Here is a 20100-nt window from a genome sequence, read left to right as displayed (position 1 = left end):
CCTCAAAATTTGTGATTTCCTGCCTAGTAGTAATCATGTCATTATTTTTATGACTGGTTATATGGATTTACAGCTCTGTTTCACATTGTCCCTCACTTAATAAAATAACAGGTTACTTTTATTGAAAAAATATCTGTTTTAACAATTGTCTTCACTTACTATGTGAAATCATATTGCATATCTCATGTGATCTTCTATTATGCATTTTTTGGTAACTATTTGTTCTTTTGTTCTTTGCGACGGTTGAACAACTTAAAGATGCCTATTGGTACATAAAATGCTCATTAGACAAGCTTAGGTGTTTCATTGCAAGAGTTGTTACAAGCTGCAGCTGCATCCCCCTCCTCTGTGTCCAGTGCTTACTGTTTTACTCAAGCACAATTTTTTTTTTCTTACTCCTGATATTTTCCTGTAGGCTTTTACTGAAAGCTTGAAGGGAAAGGGGCACTATTGGCTGCTAGAAGTTGAACGTGTCTAAAGGTACCTTCACACTAAACGATATCGCTAGCGATCCGTGACGTTGCAGCGTCCTGGCTAGCGATATCGTTTAGTTTGACACGCAGCAGCGATCAGGATCCTGCTGTGATATCGCTGGTCGTTGAACAAAGTTCAGAACTTTATTTGGTCGTCAGACCGTCGTGTATCGTCGTGTTTGACACCAAAAGCAACGATACCAGCGATGTTTTACGCTGGTAACCAGGGTAAACATCGGGTTACTAAGCGCAGGGCCGCGCTTAGTAACCCGATGTTTACCCTGGTTACCAGTGTAAAATGTAAAAAAAACAAACTACATACTCACCTTCGCATCCCCCGGCGTCCGCTTCCCACACTGACTGCCGGCCGTAAAGTGAAAGTACAGCACAGCAGTGACGTCACCGCTCTGCTGTTAGGGTCAGCGCTCAGTCAGTGCAGGAAGCGGACGCCGGGGGACGCGAATGTAAGTATGTACTGTTTGTTTTTTTTACATTTTACGCTGGTAACCAGGGTAAACATCGGGTTACTAAGCGCGGCCCTGCGCTTAGCAACCCGATGTTTACCCGGGGACCTCGGCATCGTTGGTCGCTGGAGAGTGGTCTGTGTGACAGCTCTCCAGCGATCAAACAGCGACGCTGCAGCGATCGGCATCGTTGTCGCTATCGCTGCAGCGTCGCTTAATGTGAAGGTACCTTAAAGCTATAAGTACTGAGTTTAGTTTTGTTTGTTTTTTTTGGTTTGTTTTTTTGGGAGGCATTCAAAAACCATGAGTTTTTCAAACAGAAACTACTTCAGGAAACTGTTTTTGTAGAGTTAATTTCCTAAATTGTCTTTTTCCAGCTTTTTGATTGGACAATGCCTTGTTTAGAGAGGTTTTTCCAACCAGACATTTTCCATATCTCTTCAGGGAGGAAAAAAAAGCCCGATGCTCCTGAACAGTAACTTTAATTTCCCATAGAAATGAATTAGAAGAGTTTTTGAAGAGGGCTTTAGAGCGTATCTGCTCCAAAAAAACCTCCATTTGAACATAGCCTTTTTCCTCATAGATGTGTTGGTGTTTAGATCTTCCCACCAGCTACAGATTTATCAAAAAAGATTGGTTCCCCTCAAGAGATCCCTTACATTTCCGAGGCATTAGGAATATTTAATGCACTGTGACAGAAGAGAAAACTATCCCCCTCCATTACAGTCGCTATATAGTCAGATGCGTCCTGCTACAATTCCATACTTGTAAGATCGAGACCATTGAGGAACATGCATTCCTGCGCTAGTTACCAGAAATTCAACAGTTACTACAGTTTGACCTGCCTAGGAGCATGAACTTCAGCCTCGATTAAACTGATGGTTCCTATTTTCAGAAATCAATATGACCTGGTTTAGAAGAAAGCATAGGCTTGTGGGTCCAGCCATAGAAGGCATTTAACACCTCAAGGTTAATATTTGCTTTTGAAATTGCACACTTTTTTTTTTTTTCAGGCAAAATGTATTTGTTTACTTCAGAGAGTTTTTCCAGCTTTCAAATTATGTATACAAATATGTATTTACTAAAACTATAGAGATTCTGCTTCCACTCACTGCTTTCTATAAATTGGCTCCTGCTTGTAAACCTATTTCACTTATGCCGCCATTTGAAGGTCGTTTTCTTTAGCAAGTGAACATAGACGCATTTGCTCCATACATAGCTGGTCTCCTTATGGTCTATCCAGTTGAAAGTGGTTTTCCAGTGATCAGACCTTGTTAGACGGCCGTAGGTCTTGTCCTTTTAAAGTCTATTGCACTTGTCTCTCCTTGTCCCGCCAATAGACAATAAATGGCATGACCGTTTATTGGCAACTCCTCTTGACTACAGTCTTGCAGCCAGGGAGGATTTGGGAACACGGTTAACCTGTTCTGGTGATTAGTGGGGGGACCCAGCAGTGTTTGGGGCCCACACCTTTCTAGCAATAATCTCCTGCTTAGTAACCCCTTAAAGGGAACCTGTCACCAGGTTTTGCGGATACGAGTTATGGCCACCGCCTTTCAGGGCTTATATAGAGGATTCTATAATGCTGTATATAAGTCCCCAACCAGACCTGTAAGAGAAGAAAAAACCTTATTACTCACCTGTCCAAGGGGTGTCGCTGGTCTTGGTCCGGCACTTCCCATCTTCTTGCAGTGCCGGCCCTCCAAATCCTTATTGACCGAAAACGGGAAAAGTTGATTCTGATTTTATGTCGGATATTGAGAAAAACATGCACGTGTGTATTTTCATATAGTATATGTAAACTTCTGGTTTCAACTGATCAGATTTGCGTACTGCACCATACAAAGCTATGTGGTAGTATCACTGTGGCCATGTTGTGTGTGGGGTCTGTGTAGCGGTGAGTGGAGGCCGTTAGTGATAGTGAATACATGGGTGAGTGACTATTGCTACAAGACTATGAGACCCGTCCTTACCAAGGCTCTGTCATTTATTGTGTACAATGCCTTTCTGCCAGGTATCTGTTCCCCTTATTGAGGAAGGTAAAACTGGGCCAGATGACATGCAGAAAATATTAACGTTTCTCCATCAGCTGCAAGCAAGACAAGATATCCTTGATACAGCTGTTGAATCTCTGAAGAGGTACTTTACAACTAGATGTCTTTTACTTGGACTGTAAAAAGGGGAAAATGTAGCCTTTTTGCCCGAGAAATGTGTTTTTGTGGCTAGGTAAAAAAATAAAAATAAATAATAATTCTAAATTTTAAGTAGACTGTTGATAACATACAAATTGAAGCACAGTAGGTCTATTACAACTTTCTACTGCAGCCAGTTTTAGTTCAGTTTTCGCTCTCCTTTTTCCATCCTCACATCCTTAGAGAAAGAAAAAGTTTTTTTGTTTTTTTTATTCAGCAAAGCTGTATGAGTCTGTTTTTTTTTCTTTGCATGACAAGTTGTAATTTTATTTTAATGTGTGTGTATTATTTTATATATAATTTAATGTGCAGAAGCTTGCGTTGGTTGACAACACTAAGCAGTTACTCAGAAGACCGTGTTTCCAGCAATGTATCACTTACTGGGCTACTTGTTTGCAGTTTTGATAAAATCTCTCATTTTATCTGCAGATGTACCAGTTCTCTGAATGCTGAGCCAAGTATAACTCTTCCCACACTACTGACTAGCAGATTGTGGTGTACACCGTGCATAGGCAGAAATCTGCCAATCACAGGTGTGGTTATATGGTGCTCATCAATGTGGAGGACTACATGGCAGTAGGTTTACTAGCACTCTAGTTTTTAAAATTGCTGTTTTATCTTCAGATTATCAAAACTACAGCAGTTAACTCAGTAAGTGGCCCATAGCTGGAATCTGGGTCTCTGCCCCTACATTGTGGTGTTTTCAGATTAGGTGGCAAAATCCTGGTGACAGATTCCCTTTAAAAATTTCATGATCATACCGTATTTATTCTGTGGGTCAGTACAATCACAGCAAAATCAACTTTATGTACAGTGTGATTCACTATCTACTTTACTGGGGAAAATTGCTGTAACTTAGACGTTCAACAGTACTGAAATTTGGACTGTACATACCTCGGCTCATGAGACGTGAGCGTGCAATGAACCACAGTAACAAGACACATCCTCGCGCGGAGTCCCGCCGGAGTCATGAAGTCTGAGTCGGTATAAAATGGACTGACTCCAACTCCTAAAATATATAATAAATTGGGTACAGTAGTTCAGTGCGGTATATGTTGACTATTTTTTCATAGTTTGGGAAAGTTATGAAATGCCCTATAAATGTCTGTTCTGGTCCTGATCTAAGGTTTTCTGCTCTGCACTTTATATACATGCTCAGTAGTGAGGCATGTATGAGGGAGTCCGTAAAATGTCGTAGTCGGCGGTTTGGCTTACCGACTCCACAGCCCTGGTGGTACTTGCATGTTACTCATGCTGAATTCCTTCTTTATTTAACAATGCACACATACAGTTTGGAGGAGCGTGTTTTCATTGTGAAAACTTAATAGAAAATGGAGTCCTTTAAAGAGATGACGAAATGAGTTTCTAAAGAAGTTTGGAGGTCAAAATCCCCTGTTCAAACTATGTATTGAATCCATCTTTGATGACAGAGTACACTTCAAGGTACTGTGACCATCAAGATCGCTTGATTTAACACCACCACATTTTTTTCTTTGGGCAAGCCACGACCATACGGTGAGAATGTCAGGCTATGACCCAAGACGTCCTACAAAATACATTCAACAATATGGAACGGTGCGTGAAGGAGTGCTTTGACATTTTCAACACCTGATTTAAAACATCAGTTTCTCATGAACCAAGGTAAATACAGCCCTTATTTCAGTACGATAGATCACCTGTTTTAGAAGTTACAATAATTTTTCCAGGTAAAGCAGCGAGTGAATCACCTTGCAGTTTGTTTATTGCATACTACTTACTCACCCAGGGGCGGTCCCGCTGCGGTCCGGTCTGATGGGCTTTGCGGTCCGGCGCCTCCCATCTTCTTATGATGACGTCCTCTACTTGTCTTCACGCTGCGGCTCAGGCACAGGCGTACTTTATCTGTCCTGTTGAGGGCAGAACAAAGTACTGCAGTGAGCAGGCGCCGGGAAAGGTCAGAGAGGCCCAGCACCTGCACACTGCAGTACTTTGCTCTGCCCTCAACAGGACAGATAAAGTACGCCTGCGCCGGAGCCACAGCGTGAAGACAAGTAGAGGACGTCATCGTATGAAGATGGGAGGGACCGGACCGACAGCCAGCTCAGGTGTTTAATCTAACTTCTTTTTCTTATCTTTCAGGTTACATCAGGGGGCTTATCTACACCATTCCAGAATGCTGTCGATAAGCCCCTGATGACGGTGGGCTTAGCTCATCTTCCATTTTGGGGGTGACAGGTTCCCTTTAAGAAGCCTTATTCCTCACCACCATTTTAAAACGCCGATCAGGAATGAGTGAATAGCGCCCCGATGTGAGCACAGTTCCCGTGGGTGACAGCTCTACATGAGAGCTGACACCCTGCAGTATCGACCCCGGCTGGTTTTTGAACCGATCGTGGACGATTAATCCCTCAGTTGTGACAGCTGGTATCGAAGTGGTTAAAAGTCTCCCTATTCCAGGATTCGCAGGTGACGACTGTTGCAATGGTACCCAGAGGTAATCTGATAAGCCCAGGGTACGGTGGCCTGTAAGATCCAGCTATAACCAGGGTCATTTTACTTATAAAAACGCAGTATTTGCATTGAAACAAAAATAAGCAAAAAAAACACATAATTGGTATTGCCGCTTCCAGAATGACCCAATCTATAAAACTGGCATGTTTATTCCAGATGGTGAATACCGTAAAAAAATAAAAATAAACACGCCAAATATGTAGCGTTTTCATCATACTGAGTCTCAAAAAAACTGAATAAAAAGCAATCAATAAGACCTATGTAAAAGTAAAATGGTACAAATGAAAACGCCAAACCGTCCTGCAAAAATGAACCCTATTATTGCTCATTCAGAAAAAAATAGAAAAAAGTTACAGCTCTCAGAATGACTAGGCACAAACAAATCAATCTTTGTAATACTGTATACTGTTTTTACTTTGTCAAAGTAGAAAAGCATAAACATACTATGTAAACTTGGTATTGCTGTCGTCATCATATTGTCTCGACGAACAAATCTGTCTTATCACTTTTACCACACAATGAACCTCCCCCCTTTTTTTTGAAAAAAAAATCAATAGTTCAATTGCTGGTGATCGTAAGACTCTTATGTCCCCGAAAATGATGCAAAAAAAAAAAATATCCAACTCGTCACTAAAAAAAAATAAGCCCTCATACAGCTCTATTTGCCAAAAAAATAAAGTTACAGCTCTCAGAATATGGAGGCAATTTTTTTTTCTTTTAATAAAAAAGCATTTTTACAGTATGGTAGCAGCAGAACATAAAACCTACATAAATCTGGTATCGCTATAATCATATCGACCCCCAAATTTCTCTTATCACTTAAACCTCACCGTTAAATTACACAAAAATAAGAACAATTCTTGTACTGGTGTCTGTTCATTTTGCCTCCCAAAAAACAAATGGGGCTCAGCTCACATTAATCCTGTAGCTGAGCGCTTACGTCTGGGTTTCTGTGTAAACTAAAACCCACTAACTATAATGAGGCAGAAAGTCCCTTTGGACTCCATCTGGTCTCTGTCCTGATGGTGTCCCTCATTTTAGGCGTCTTTTTAGGGCACAAGTTATGGAATGCCTACAAAAATGGATGCCACTAAAAACAGGCAGCAAACCGAGTCTATGGCATCTCCATCTGCCTCATAGTGAGTACTGAAAGCGATCAAAAAATATTATGTACCCCAAAATGTTACCGATAAAAACGGCTAACGGAGCCCACAATCTATTGAAATGGAATCTGCGTTCTAAAAGCCAAGTAGCGCTCATTCACATCCGATACTTGCCGTGAGCGCAAACAGTAGTGTGCAACCACATATGGGGTACTGCCACATTCAGGAAAAATAGCATAGCAAATTATGGGGTCTATTTTCTCCTATTTCCGCTCATGGAAATTACAAATTTGGTCCTAATGCAGTATTTTACTGGAAATAAAGTAAATTTTTCCTGTCACAGCTAAATGTTTTATAAAGTTTCGTGAATCACCTGTAAGTTAAAAAAAAAAATACTCGGTACACCCCTAAATGAATTAGTTGAGGGGTGTAGTTTTCAGAATGGGGTCACTTGTGGGAGGTGTCTGCTGCTTTGGCCCATTAGGGCCTCTGCAAATGCAACAAGGCACTGACAATCTATTCCAGATACCGTAATCTTATGCTCCAAAAATCCAATAGCGCTCTTTCCTTTCTAAGCCCTGTCGTGTGCCCAAAAAGCAGTTTTTGACATAATTTGGGGTATTTTCATGTTCAGAATTAACTGCTTAACACATTATGAGGTCCGTTTTTTTTTGTTGTTGTTGTTTTTTCCCCCCTATTATCCAATTTGTGAAAACTACAAATTGGAGGCTAAAATAACATTTTAGTAGAAAAATATGTAATTTTTGTTCTCACATTCACAATTTACAAAGTTCTCTGAAGCGCCTACGGGGTTCAACATGCTCAACACATCCCTAGATGAATTCCTTGGAGTGTAGTTCCCAAAATGGGGTCACTTGTGGGGGTGTCTGCAATCTATTCCAGCCAAATTACATTCCAAATGTTGCTTTTTCCCTTTCAAGACCTGCAGTGTGTCAAAACAGAACTTTTTGACTACATGTGGGATATCACCAAGCTCAGAAGAAAGTGGGTAACAAACTGTAGGTTCCACTTTTTCATGTTACCTCTTGCAAAAGTGAAAAAATTGGGGCTAAGGGAACATTTTCACGAAAAGAATGAAAATGTTTCTATATAGTGACCTAATGTTATCAAACTCTTGTGTAGTACCTGTGAGTTCACAATGCTCACTATATCACTGTATAAAATCCTTGAGGGGTGTAGTTTCCAAAATGGGGTCACTAGTGGAGGTTTTCTGCCATTTGGGAGTCTTACAATGAAAATCCACTCTGTATTTTTTGGGAAAAGAAAAAGTAGAAATAGGTGAAGCGCAGGAGAAAGTTCTAAAGCGACTGTATTTGAGTGACGTTTTGACCTGTCCCCAGGTCTTATTCAATACGTCCACCAGAAGCAGGAGGCCAGGCAAGGCGTGGGAGCTCCATCCGTAATGCAATTTAGGCTATGTGTCCACGTTGCAGAAATGCTGCGGAAATGTCCGCAGCATTTCCACAACTCCCTGCCGCGGGTAAAACGCATGCGGAATTCGCGTGCGTTTTCCCGCAAAACACAAGCGTCTTGCAAGCGTTTTTAGCTTGCAGAATGCTTGCGTTTTCCAAGCGATTTGAAGCATCTCTTGGAAAAGTGATTGACAGGTTGATCAAACTTGTCAAGCATAGTGCTTGACAAGTGTGACCAACTTTTTACTATTAATGCTGCCCATGCAGTAAAAGAATGTTAAAAAAAATTTAAAATATGGTTATTCTCACCTTCCGATGGCCCCGAGCTACTCAGTGGCGCTCCCGGTACGTTCCGTCCCCAGGCATGCTTTGCGTGAAGGACCTTTGTGATGTCGTGTGACCGCGAAGTCATCCCAGGTCCTTCGCGCAATGCATCCCTGGGAACGGAAGCCGCCGCGTGCACCGCTGAGAGCCGGGAGGACTCCGGGGCCATGAGAAGGTAAGTATATCCCTATTTTTCATTTACGGTATTTATTTTTTTTTAACAGGAATATGGTACCCAGGGCCTGGAGGAGAGTCACACAGCCTTAAAGCATAGTGCCATATTTCTCTCATCTTTGCACACTATTTTGACCAGGGAAATATCCCCATACAAACTGCATCTATCTCCACGACTAAGGAATTACCAACGACGTATTAAATAAGACCTGGGGACAGGTTGAAACGTCGCTCAAATATCGCTTTAGAATTTTGTCCTGCGCTTTACCGATTTCTACTTTTTCTGTTCCCACGAACTGTTAATAAATATTTATTTTTTGGCATCACCAAAAAAATACAGAGTGTGCGGTGGATTTTCATTGAATGCACGAAGGGTCATTTGGCCCGTTACACCATCACCTTGCCATACGACAGAGTGCAGGCCAATACCTTTACTATTTGGGAGCCTTAGGGTCCCTGCAAATTTGACATTTTGCCCACAATCCATGTCAAATTTATGTTCCAAAATTCAAATGATGCTCCTTCTCTTCCGAGCCCTGTCATTTGTCCAAACAGAGGTTTCTTATCACATGTGGGGAATTTGGAATCTAGTTTCTTTTGCTCACACAAAGAGTGAGTTCCATTTTCTTGTGTTATTCCTTGAAAAAGTGAAAAAATTGAGGCTAAAGCAACATTTTAAAGTAGAAATTACATTTTTTTTTTATTTATTCGATTCGACTTTGCATTAAGTCTTGTGTAGCACCTGTAGGCTTAAAGGGAACCTGTCACCCCCAAAATCGACGATGAGCTAAGCCCACCAGCATCAGGGGCTTATCTAGAGCATTCTGTAATGCTGTAGATAAGCCCCCGATGTATCCTGAAAGATGAGAAAAAGAGGTTAGATTATACTCACCCAGGGGCGTTCTCGCTGCGGTCCGATCTGATGGGCGTCGCGGTCCGGTCCGGTGCCTCCCAGCTTCATAGGATGACGTCCTCTTCTGGTCTTCACGCCGCGGCTCCGGCACAGGCGTACTTTGTCTGCCCTGTTGAGGGCAGAGTAAAGTACTGCAGTGCGCAGGTGCCGGGCCTCTCTGACCTTTCCCGGCGCCTGCGCACTGCAGTACTTTACTCTGCCCTCAACAGGGCAGACAAAGTACGCCTGTGCCTGAGCCGCAGCGTGAAGACCAGAAGAGGACGTCATCCTATGAAGCTGGGAGGCACCGGACCGGACCGCGACGCCCATCAGATCGGACCGCAGCGAGAACGCCCCTGGGTGAGTATAATCTAACCTCTTTTTCTCATCTTTCAGGTTACATCGGGGGCTGTAGATAAGCCCCTGATACTGGTGGGCTTAGCTCACCTTCGATTTTGGGGGTGACAGGTTCAATTTAAAATATTTCCTGACAGCAGTTTGTATTTGAGGGGTGTGGTTTTTAAAACTGTATCACTGTTTTTGTTTTTTTTCCCCAGTATATAGGCCCCTCAATGTCCATTTAAATCTGAGTAGGTCCCTAAAGAAACTGGTTTTGGAAATCTTTTGAAAAAAGATAAATTGCTGGTAAACTGTTTACTCTTGGAAAGTAGACGTATGGGGAAAGTTAATTATTTTGTACAGCGGTTTAAGGATATAAAGATTGAAATTTTGAAAATTGTGAAGTTTTCTAAATTGTCACAAAAGTGTCAATGTTTTCACAAATAAACACAAATCATATCAACCTAAATTTAACCACTAACCTAAAGTATGGTACGTCACAGAAAAAAATCTCATTATCACTGTGTGATATGTTCAAGCGTTCCAGAGTTCTTACCACATGATGTGACACTAATCAGATTTAAAAAATTTGGTCTGGTCATTAGGGTTAAAAGTGGCTTCGTCACTAGAAGGTTAAGTAATCAGTGGAGATTTCAGGACCAGGACACCCATTAATTAAACAATACCTCCCACCCAGACGGTTAAAGTGCCTGCAAAATAGAATGATGAAAGTATACAAGTTATGTCTTGCTGTAATCGTACTGACCTGTAGAGGTAGAGTCCTATTGCCATGTGCTGTTTTACTAAAAAAAAGGAACACTGCTATAAACAAACTCCTCCCTGCCACCAAAATGATGGAATTATGTTTTTATTGTCTTCCTACACGCACGCACGCACGCACACACACACACACACACACACACACACACACACACACACACACACACACACACACACACACACACACACACACACTTTTCATTATTGACATTATTTGGAGAAATGACTGATGTTGATCACAGCTACAACTTGTCCGGCAAAAAAAAAGCCTCGGTCAACAGAAAAATAAAAAATTATGGCTCTTGGAAGAGGAGAAAAAACAAAAGCTCGAAAAGGAAAATTGTCTGTGGCACATAACTGGTTAAGCTGTTATTTTAGTTATATATAGAAGCATTTATTGGTCATGGGGTCGCTAATGTCAGCATTCATATGTGCCTTTGATCTGATCAGTAAAACGTAATGCTCTCCATTTCCGCAGTAAACCTTTATTTATTTTTAAAGGGAAAATGAGGCCTTGTGGAAGGAGGTCCTACAGTTACGACCAACACAGCCACAGTTTGAAACTGTGAGTATTCAGTAGGTTTCATTTGTAGCCTAATTCCTAAAGTTCTGTCTAAGGCCATGTTCACACGCTGCGGTTTTTACCGCGGAACCGCCGCGATTTTGATGCTGCGGGTCCGCAGCAGTTTCCATAGCGTTTACATTAACATGTAAACCCTATGGAAACCGCAAACCGCTGTGCACATGCTGCGGGAAAAACCGCGCAGAAACGCAGCGGTTTACAACCCGCAGCATGTCACTTCTTTGTGCAGAATCGCTGCGATTCTGCACCCATAGGAATGCATTGAACCGCTTACTTCCCGCATGGGGCTGTGCCCACGTTGCGGGAAGTAAGCGGTTAATGTGCGGGTGGTACCCGGGGTGGAGGAGAGGAGACTCTCCTCCAGGCCCTGGGAACCATAAAATAGTGTAAAAAAAAGAATTAAAATAAAAAATGAAGCTATACTCACCTCTCAGCGCTGCCCGCGGCCGTCCGGTCTCAGTTGCTGTGCCGAACAGGACCTGTGGTGACGTCGCGGTCACATGACCGTGATGACGCCGCGGTCACATGACCGTGACGTCACGAAGGTCCTTGTCGGCACAGCCGCTTGCAGCGCCGGGGAGATCGCGACGTCAGAGGGTGAGTATAGCCAATTTTTATTATTTTTTACATTACTATTGATGCTGCATATTGCTGCATATGCAGCATCAATAGTACAGCAGTAATCCCGCAGCGGAAACCGCGGAACAAACCGCGATAAATCTGCAGGGATAACCACAGCGGTTTTGCCCTGCAGATTTTCAATTCCGCTGCGGGATTAACCCGCAGAGGAACCCGCAGCGTGTGAACATGGCCTAAGGGTGTAATCACAATAAATACTAGTGGCTCGCCTTCAGGCATTACTCGTTTTCTCCTGCCGCTGGATCCAACTTTTGTGGTTTTGGAACACTGTACAACTTTTTTTTTTTTTGTGTGAATATGCCAAACAGAATGCATTCTTAGATCAATGACCCATCTTAGCAGAGGGATCCATAATATCTGACTTATTTATGACCTGTTTATAGGAAAACTGACTATTGATCTGGCCACTGTGAGCTTCTGTAGGTGACCAGTAATCCCAAATTATTATGGATCCCCCTGCTAAGATGGGTCATTGATCTAAGAATGCATTCTGTTTGGCATATTTACAGAAGAGAAGGAATTCCTATCCAACAATAATGGGATTGGCAACTGCTGTGCTATTTTATTTTTATTTTTTTATTCTGGAACCTGTCACTTGATAACAATCACCTGGAGCATGACTAGTTTCGTCTTCCTATAGTAACCTGCCGCCTCTTCTAAGTTTGTCCTCTGACACACCCAAGCGCTGCTTCAGAGAAAAATCTACCCAGGTGCAATCACACAGCCAGGCTCTGATATTTATTTATTATGCTTTGCTTATATTATCCTGCAGCACTTTACAGACATTCTCATCACTGTCCCCAATGGGGCTCACATTCTAAATACTCTATCGCTATGTCTTTGGAATGTGGGAAGAAATTGGAGCAAAACCGCGTAAACACGGGGAGAACATACAAACTCCTTGCAGATGTTGTCCTTGGTGGGATTTGAACCCAGGACCCCAGCACTGCATGGTTGCAGTGCTAACCACTGAGCCACCGTGCTGCCCACATGCTTGTGGCTCAGGCAGCATGAATCAAGTGATAGGTTCCATTATTGTTACACATCAGTAGCACAACTCTGTGGGACATATTGGCCATTTTCACCTTCCAGAAACCTCTACTACCCCTTTCTCTATGTGCAGGCTGTAAATGTTCAGAAATCTGTGTTCTGAACAACAGTAACTAAAGACACCGAGGAGAAGGAAGGGGATCGGGTGCTTTTTCTCCCCTTTTTATGAGACTTGTGATTTGAGAGGGGATGGGAAGCAGCAGACAACTAATTTGTCAGTACATTACGGCTATGTGCACACGTTGCGGATTAGGCTTAGGAATTTCTGGTGCGGATTCTGCTTCTCCTGGCAGAAAACGCACCTGCAGTTTTTTGTGCGTTTTTGCTGCGGTTTTTACCCCTGCGGTTTTCTATAATGGAAGGGGTACAAAAACGCTGCAGATTCACAAAAAAGAAGTGACATGCTACTTCTTTTAAGCCACAGCGTTTCCGCAGCGGTTTTTCCGCAAAGTGTGCACAGCATTTTTTTTTTTTCTCATTGATTTACATTGTACTGTAAATCAATTGCGGATCTGCAGCTTTTCTGCACTGCAAAAAATGCTGCGGATCTGCAGAGAATCCGCAACGTGTGCACATACCCTAAAGCTTTTTAAGGGGAATAGTCTTCCTGTTGTTCTGTAGAGCATGTACATTGACACTTGCTGCAGCACTCAGTATGGCAGCACTTACGTGAATGAGTAGCAATACTGCTTCCCTGGCTCCTTCCTCCTATGCACACACAGCACTGCATGATCTGTACATGATGAACTGAGCAGATACCTCCTCTCACACACTGTATTCCAAGGTGTCCTGCGCCCAGAGATCAGTGCTTTATTTCACTGCGTTGTCTGAAGACATTTTAGAAAATTGACATTCATTAAAGCTAGGTTCACACTTGCTTACTGGGGCTTTGCGGACGGCTGCATACTTCCGCTCTTCTTCCATTTAGGTCCGCCTACTTCTGCATGTGTCCTGCGTACCTATCTTTACCATTGGATACGCAGGGCATGTTGATGTATGCGGATGCGGCGTTTTGATGCGCCCGCCGACCGCACGGGAACGCAGCTTGTCGAAGAGCGGAAGTGGGCGGAGCATCGGGGGGGGGGGGGGGGGAGGTACGCTGCCGTCCCCAAAGCCCTGGTACACAAGTGTGAACCTAGCCTAAGACCTCCCATTCAGCACTTATAAACTGGTCTACACTTCCCTTGCATCTGTTTTCCTGACCCCAGGGATCTTGAACCAGCTTGACATGTGACCAATGCAGCCAATCATTGGCCTCCGCAGTGACCTCATTGTTAACGTGTCCCCACGGCAGCAGTCACATGTGAAGATGGCACAATGTCTGGTGGGAAAACAATACAGCAGGGGCCTGTGGAAGCAGCAGTAATTTTGGAAGGGAGGTGTTACTTTGTAGACCAGTAATGGCTGTTTGGCAATTATAACCCACTTGAAGAAATGTTTATTTTCTTTGTTTACTCAGATGTATACAGCATTGTGTGTGAATATTGCGAAGGTAATTAATAAAGGTGATTCTTGCTACGTTTAATTTGTAGGTTACAGCTTCGCAGTCTTTTGAACAAATGGCCACTTTGCAAACAACCCAGTGAGTACATCATACAGTTATGCTGAAAATGTCTGATACTTTAACCCCTTGTTGCCCATTGTGGCTTCCCTAACAACCTGACACTTTGGCATAACAAATATCTCAAATTCTGGCACTTTCTCAAAATGCCATCCATCGGCTTTGGTAAAAGCAATTCTGCATAGATTACTTCAGCGTGACAGACTTGCCAGGTCGTGAGCGCTAGTACTTGATTGTTACAGTGGGTGTCCTCGTATGACGTGGCTGAGGATTGGCGGTGCAGATGTAATCTTATATTAGTGGTGCAGGGCGATCGTGCTGAGAAATGTGGTATAGAATGGTCTGCCATGGTCTGCCATGGTTGTATGGGTCCACTTACTGCTTTGTACACTGCTTTGTGGCTAACAAAATATTACAGCTAATTCTATGTATGAGGAGTGCTATAGTGGTGGCACTATTTGCTCTGCTTAGCTGCTGTGCAGACACTGATAAGTGTTAGCAAAGTGATGCCAACGTGCAGGTAGTAAGTGTGACCATGGTGTGGCGATAGTCGAATCTGCACTGCATCGGAAAGCTACTCTGGTGACATTGGCCTCATATTTCAGCACTCAGAGGACATTGTACAGTTTTTAACTTTGAAGCTGCAACATTAAGAAGGAAAAGTCGTGGAATTATGGAAAGCACAAGTGTGTGTTCTCCTTTAGAAGATGATCCTACAGTTTATAAGCAGACGTAATTTGCATAAAACAGCTAGTAACAATGTAAATATGTTACTTCGTATTGATCACAAATAATAACTTTCATATCTAAAACCTCACAGAGCAATCTGTACTGGCATGTTGTGAACACCAGCATTTCCCAAATATTTCTCCAATCCTATACAGATCATGTTTTCTGGATTTCCTTATTATTGCACAGGAATTATTAAGGCATCTGAAACTGCCACAGGTTCTCTCACCTGTGTAATACTAAAGGAATCCTGAAAACATGTGTTGGGGCAGTGAGGACTGGAGTTTGAGAAACACTGGTATACATTAAGTTTATACTGCTTGTGTCCAGTGCCTAGTGTAAACCTTGTACTGCTTGTGTGCAGTGCCTAGTGTAAACCTTGTACTGCTTGTGTCCAGTGCCTAGTGTAAACCTTGTACTGCTTGTGTGCAGTGCCTAGTGTAAAGATTGTACTGCTTGCGTCCAGTGCCTTGTGTAAAGCTTGTACGTACTGCGTGTGTTCAGTGCCTAGTGTAAACCTTGTACTACTTCTGTGCAGTGCCTAGTGTAAAGCTTGTATTGCTTGTGTGCAGTGCCTAGTGTAAAGTTTGTACGTACTGCTTGTGTCCAGTGCCTAGTGTAAACCTTGTACTGCTTGTGTGCATTGCCTAGTGTAAAGCTTGTACTGCTTGTGTCCAGTGCCTAGTGTAAACCTTGTACTGCTTGTGTGCAGTGCCTAGTGTAAAGCTTGTATTGCTTGTGTGCAGTGCCTAGTGTAAAGATTGTACTGTTTGTGTTCAGTGCCTAGTGTAAAGATTGTACTGCTTGCGTGCAGTGCCTAGTGTAAAGCTTGTACTGCTTGTGTGGTGTTCCTAGTGTAAAGCTTGTACTGCTTGTGTGCAGTGCCTAGTGTATGGATAACCCTTCTAAGCATTATAACCTAATAGAAAGATTCTGCCTGATCAACTTTTCTACTGTTACTGGTAAGGCTAGGTTCACATCGCGTTAGAGCATTCCGTGTAACGGTTCCGTTTCTAAGCGGCACTAGCGCTATGTAACGGATCCATTAACGTGCCCATAGACTTCAATTAGCCTAACGCATGTCAAAATCGGCATGCATTGGCAATGGTCCGTTATTTTGTGACGCGCCTTCGAACGCAGACTACCGCATTTTTTGGTGCGTTACGGCGAACGCACAAGGAACGGAAGCGTTCGCTGTGCATAGAACTCTATTGCTAAGGTATGCCAATGCAATGCAACCATGCGTTAACACATGCCTTAGCGCGATTGCAAAAATAAAGACAATTTGGGACACATCGTTAGCGCATCCGTTTAATGGATCCGTTAAACGGAATGCCCCAACGCGATGTGAACCTAGCCTAACAGTGGAAGAGACTGAATGCAGCTCTGTGCCTGACCAAAGCCATCATTTTGTTAGTCTAAGTGAATCTGTCAACAGGTTTTTGCTATGCAATTTTACAGCAGCATGATGTAGCGACTGAAACCCTAATTCCAGCAATGTATCACTTACAGTATTTTTCGGACTATAAGAGGCACTGGACCATAAGACGCACCTAGGTTTTAGAGGGGGAAATTAGGGGGAAAAAATGCGGTCAGTTCTGTACTTAATATCACCATCCTGGTATATATGGTCCACTCATCTCCAGCCTGATACACATGGCCCCCTCGTCCCTATCCTGGTGTGCATGGTCCCCTCGTCCCTATCCTGGTGTGCATGGCCCCCTCGTCCCTATCCTGGTGTGCATGGCCCCCTCGTCCCTATCCTGGTGTGCATGGCCCCCTTGTCCCTATCCTGGTGTGCATGGCCCCCTTGTCCCTATCCTGGTGTGCATGGCCCCCTTGTCCCTATCCTGGTGTGCATGGCCCCCTCGTCCCTATCCTGGTGTGCATGGCCCCCTCGTCCCTATCGTAGCAGGAATGAACACCCTCATCCCTATGCTGCTATCCATGGCCCCATCCCTGTCCTGGTATGCAGGTCCCCCATCTCGTCCTGGTATGCAGGGCCCCCATCCTTATTCTGGTATGTGGTGCCACCATCTCCTCCTACTATCCATGGCCCCATGCCTATTCTGGTATGATTGGCCCCTACCCCGGTCCTGGTATGCATGGCCCCATACTTATAATTGGCCCCTACTCCCATCTTGGCATGCATGGCCCCATCAGAAAACATAAAAAAAAAAATTACACTTACCGTCCTGCGCTCCCTCACAGCATCTTTTTCCGGTGTAAGCAGCACATTGCAGGGACGTCATGCGCTGCTCACAAGTAGAGCACAGCTGCCGGAATACTCACTGTTCTGCACGCCGGGATTGTGCGCGCAGAGAGCAGTGATTATTCATTGCTCTTCAGTAGTGCGCACAGTGTCAGCCAGGGCCTTCCCGCAGCTGCAGGCGGTCACGTGTGCCGCTACTTAAGAGAAATGAATATTCACCTCTCCTGGGCGTGCAGAGCAGTGAGTATTCCGGCAGCTGCCCTTTGGTTTGCAAGCAGTGCATGTCACCCTGCCATGTGCTGCTTACATGCATAAAGCAACTGCTGGCATCGGAACAAGATGCTGCGAGGGAGCTCCGGGAAGGTTAGTTTTCTGATGGGGGCCATGCATACCAGGACCGGGGTTGGGGACCAATCGTACCAAGACACACTATTAAAGAGAAATGAATATTCATTGTCCACCACCCCCATGGGCGTGGAATGCAGTGAATATTCATTTCTCTTTAGAAGCAGGCACAGGATTTAGCCACAACCTCCGGCTCCAGCCTCTTGTGACCTGCTGCTCTGCCGATGCCACTCCCCCACTTCCCCACTTCCCCACCACAGCCAGAGTCGGTACAACCAGAATATAAGACACACCCTCCATTTTCCTCCACATTTTTGGAGGAAAAAGTGTCTTATAGTCCGAAAAATACGGTAGTTTGAGTGCAACAGTTGTGTAGATTTAGCTGCGCTTAGAATGTTGAGTCTCGCCCACATTGCTGTGTTCTTTGTACAATGTTTATTGATAGAGAGCTGCTAATCATTGCTGGGAGTGTGGTTGGACCTGCAAGCACTAGTCACCTAGTCACAGTGGTAATCTGCTGCTGATTTTATTGAAACACGGAGCCCAGTATAATACATCTCTGGAATCCAGGTCTTGGCTCCTAAACAATGCTGCTCTCAGATCACATAGCAAAAGCCTGCTTACAGATTCCCTTTTAAAACTCTTAACACACATTCTGGAAAGTCCCAGCCAATGTGAGGTTATATAGCCCTGTCTTTATTGTAATTGCCTGCTTACTTTGTTTGGCACCTGTATGTATATGGTATTTGGTATATGAATTTTTCACATTACTAACAAGAAAAATGTTTTTGTTTTCCTGCTGTATTCAGACCCCTCATGATTGATAGCATGGGGAATTATAACCAACTGGCAATGTCCAAATCGTCTCAGAATCCTGATCAGGTAAGATCTTCTGTTTCTAACCCTTATGTAAAATATGGGAAGATTGAATAGTGTATATCTAATGCACTTATCAGGTAATCAGGGCCTTTAGGAGCTACAGTGGAATGAAAAAGTGTTTGCCTCCTTCCTGATTTCCTATTCTTTTGCATATTTCTCGCACTTAAATGTTTCAGATCACCAAACAAATTTAAATATTGGACAAAGATAACACAAAAACACAAAATGCAGTTAATAATAAAGACCTTCATTTATAAAGGGAATAAGCAATCCAAACCTACATGGCACTGCATGAAAAGTGATTTTCTCCCCCCAAACATTAATTGTGGTTTACCACATTTTTGGAAAGCTGAGCGCAATTTCCCTAGCCACACCCAGGCCCAATTACTGTCTCACTTGTTCTCAATCAGGAAATCACTTAAATAGGACTAGACCCAACAAAGTGAGGTAGACCAAAGGATCCTCAAAAGCTAGACATCATGCCATGAACCCAAGAATTTCTGGAACAGATGAGAAACAAAGTAATTGAGATCTATCAGTGTGACAGGTTAAAGAACCATTTCTAAAGCTTTGGGACTCCAGGGAACCACAGTGAGAGCCATTATCCACAAATGGCGAAAACATGGAACAGTGGTGAACCTTCCTAGGAGTGGCCGGCCGACCAATATTACCCCAAGAGCACAGCTACCATTCATCCAAGAGAACACAGAACACCCCACAACAACATTCAAAGAACTGCAGGCCTCACTTGCCTTATACAGTGCATTACTAGTATACTGTGTAGTGTTACTATCCTGCTTAATTTAGACATCCTTCAGTATTACAGAGCTGTAAATTTCTTTATCAATAATGAGAGGAGTCTTTTATATTCTGTCCCAATCTGTGCAAAAAAATTTGTCAGCGTGATAAAACAGTAAGCATCAGCCTGCTCTAGTGGCCAATGACTGAACTGCTGTGTATCATTACATAAATTCAAACACCATTGGATATTTTAAAAATCTCTGAATTTTACTAAATCAATGACACTTTCCTATACCCTCCTTTCAAATGTTACAAGGCTTACAAATAGTCATGGCCGAAAATGTTGACACCCTTGAAAATGAAATATTTCTCCCAGAAAATTGCCGTTACACATGTTTTGTTAGACACATGTTTCCTTGTGTGTGTTGGAACAACACACAAAAAACCCCAATAAAAAGCAAATTGAAAATAATTGCACACAAACAAAATTGTTGCCACTTTTCCAAAATGTGGGTAAACAACTTTGTTTCAAGCATGTGATGATTATTCAAACTTTCCTGTGGCAAATAACAAGTGAACGCAATATGAAAATCACACCTGAAACCTGATAAAAAGGGGAGAAGTTGACTCAATCTTTGCATTGTGTGTGTGTGTGTGTGTGTGTGTGTGCCACACTAAGCATAGAGAACAGAGAGAG

At 43.3% G+C, this 20100-nt stretch overlaps 1 protein-coding gene across 3 annotated transcripts in view; it reads left to right on the top strand.

Annotated features, from left to right (window-relative positions):
- LOC143807654 (uncharacterized) overlaps positions 1–20100 on the top strand; it is a 79336-nt gene that overhangs the window by 43540 nt on the left and 15696 nt on the right. For 2 of the 3 annotated variants that reach the window (XR_013221776.1, XM_077289457.1), the window contains exons 5-8: positions 2952–3076; positions 11166–11229; positions 14469–14518; positions 18593–18665. Coding sequence is in view for 2 of the 3 variants with exons in the window: in XM_077289457.1 (XP_077145572.1) it covers positions 2952–3076; positions 11166–11229; positions 14469–14518; positions 18593–18665 (312 nt within the window). In the remaining variant the exon portion in view is untranslated. The remainder of the gene's footprint in view (positions 1–2951; positions 3077–11165; positions 11230–14468; positions 14519–18592; positions 18666–20100) is intronic. The other variant, XM_077289458.1, reaches the window with a different exon arrangement.

This window comes from Ranitomeya variabilis, chromosome 2, assembly GCF_051348905.1.
Source record: "Ranitomeya variabilis isolate aRanVar5 chromosome 2, aRanVar5.hap1, whole genome shotgun sequence".
Classification (NCBI taxonomy): domain Eukaryota; kingdom Metazoa; phylum Chordata; class Amphibia; order Anura; family Dendrobatidae; genus Ranitomeya; species Ranitomeya variabilis.
This window is presented reverse-complemented; position numbering and strand designations above follow the sequence as displayed.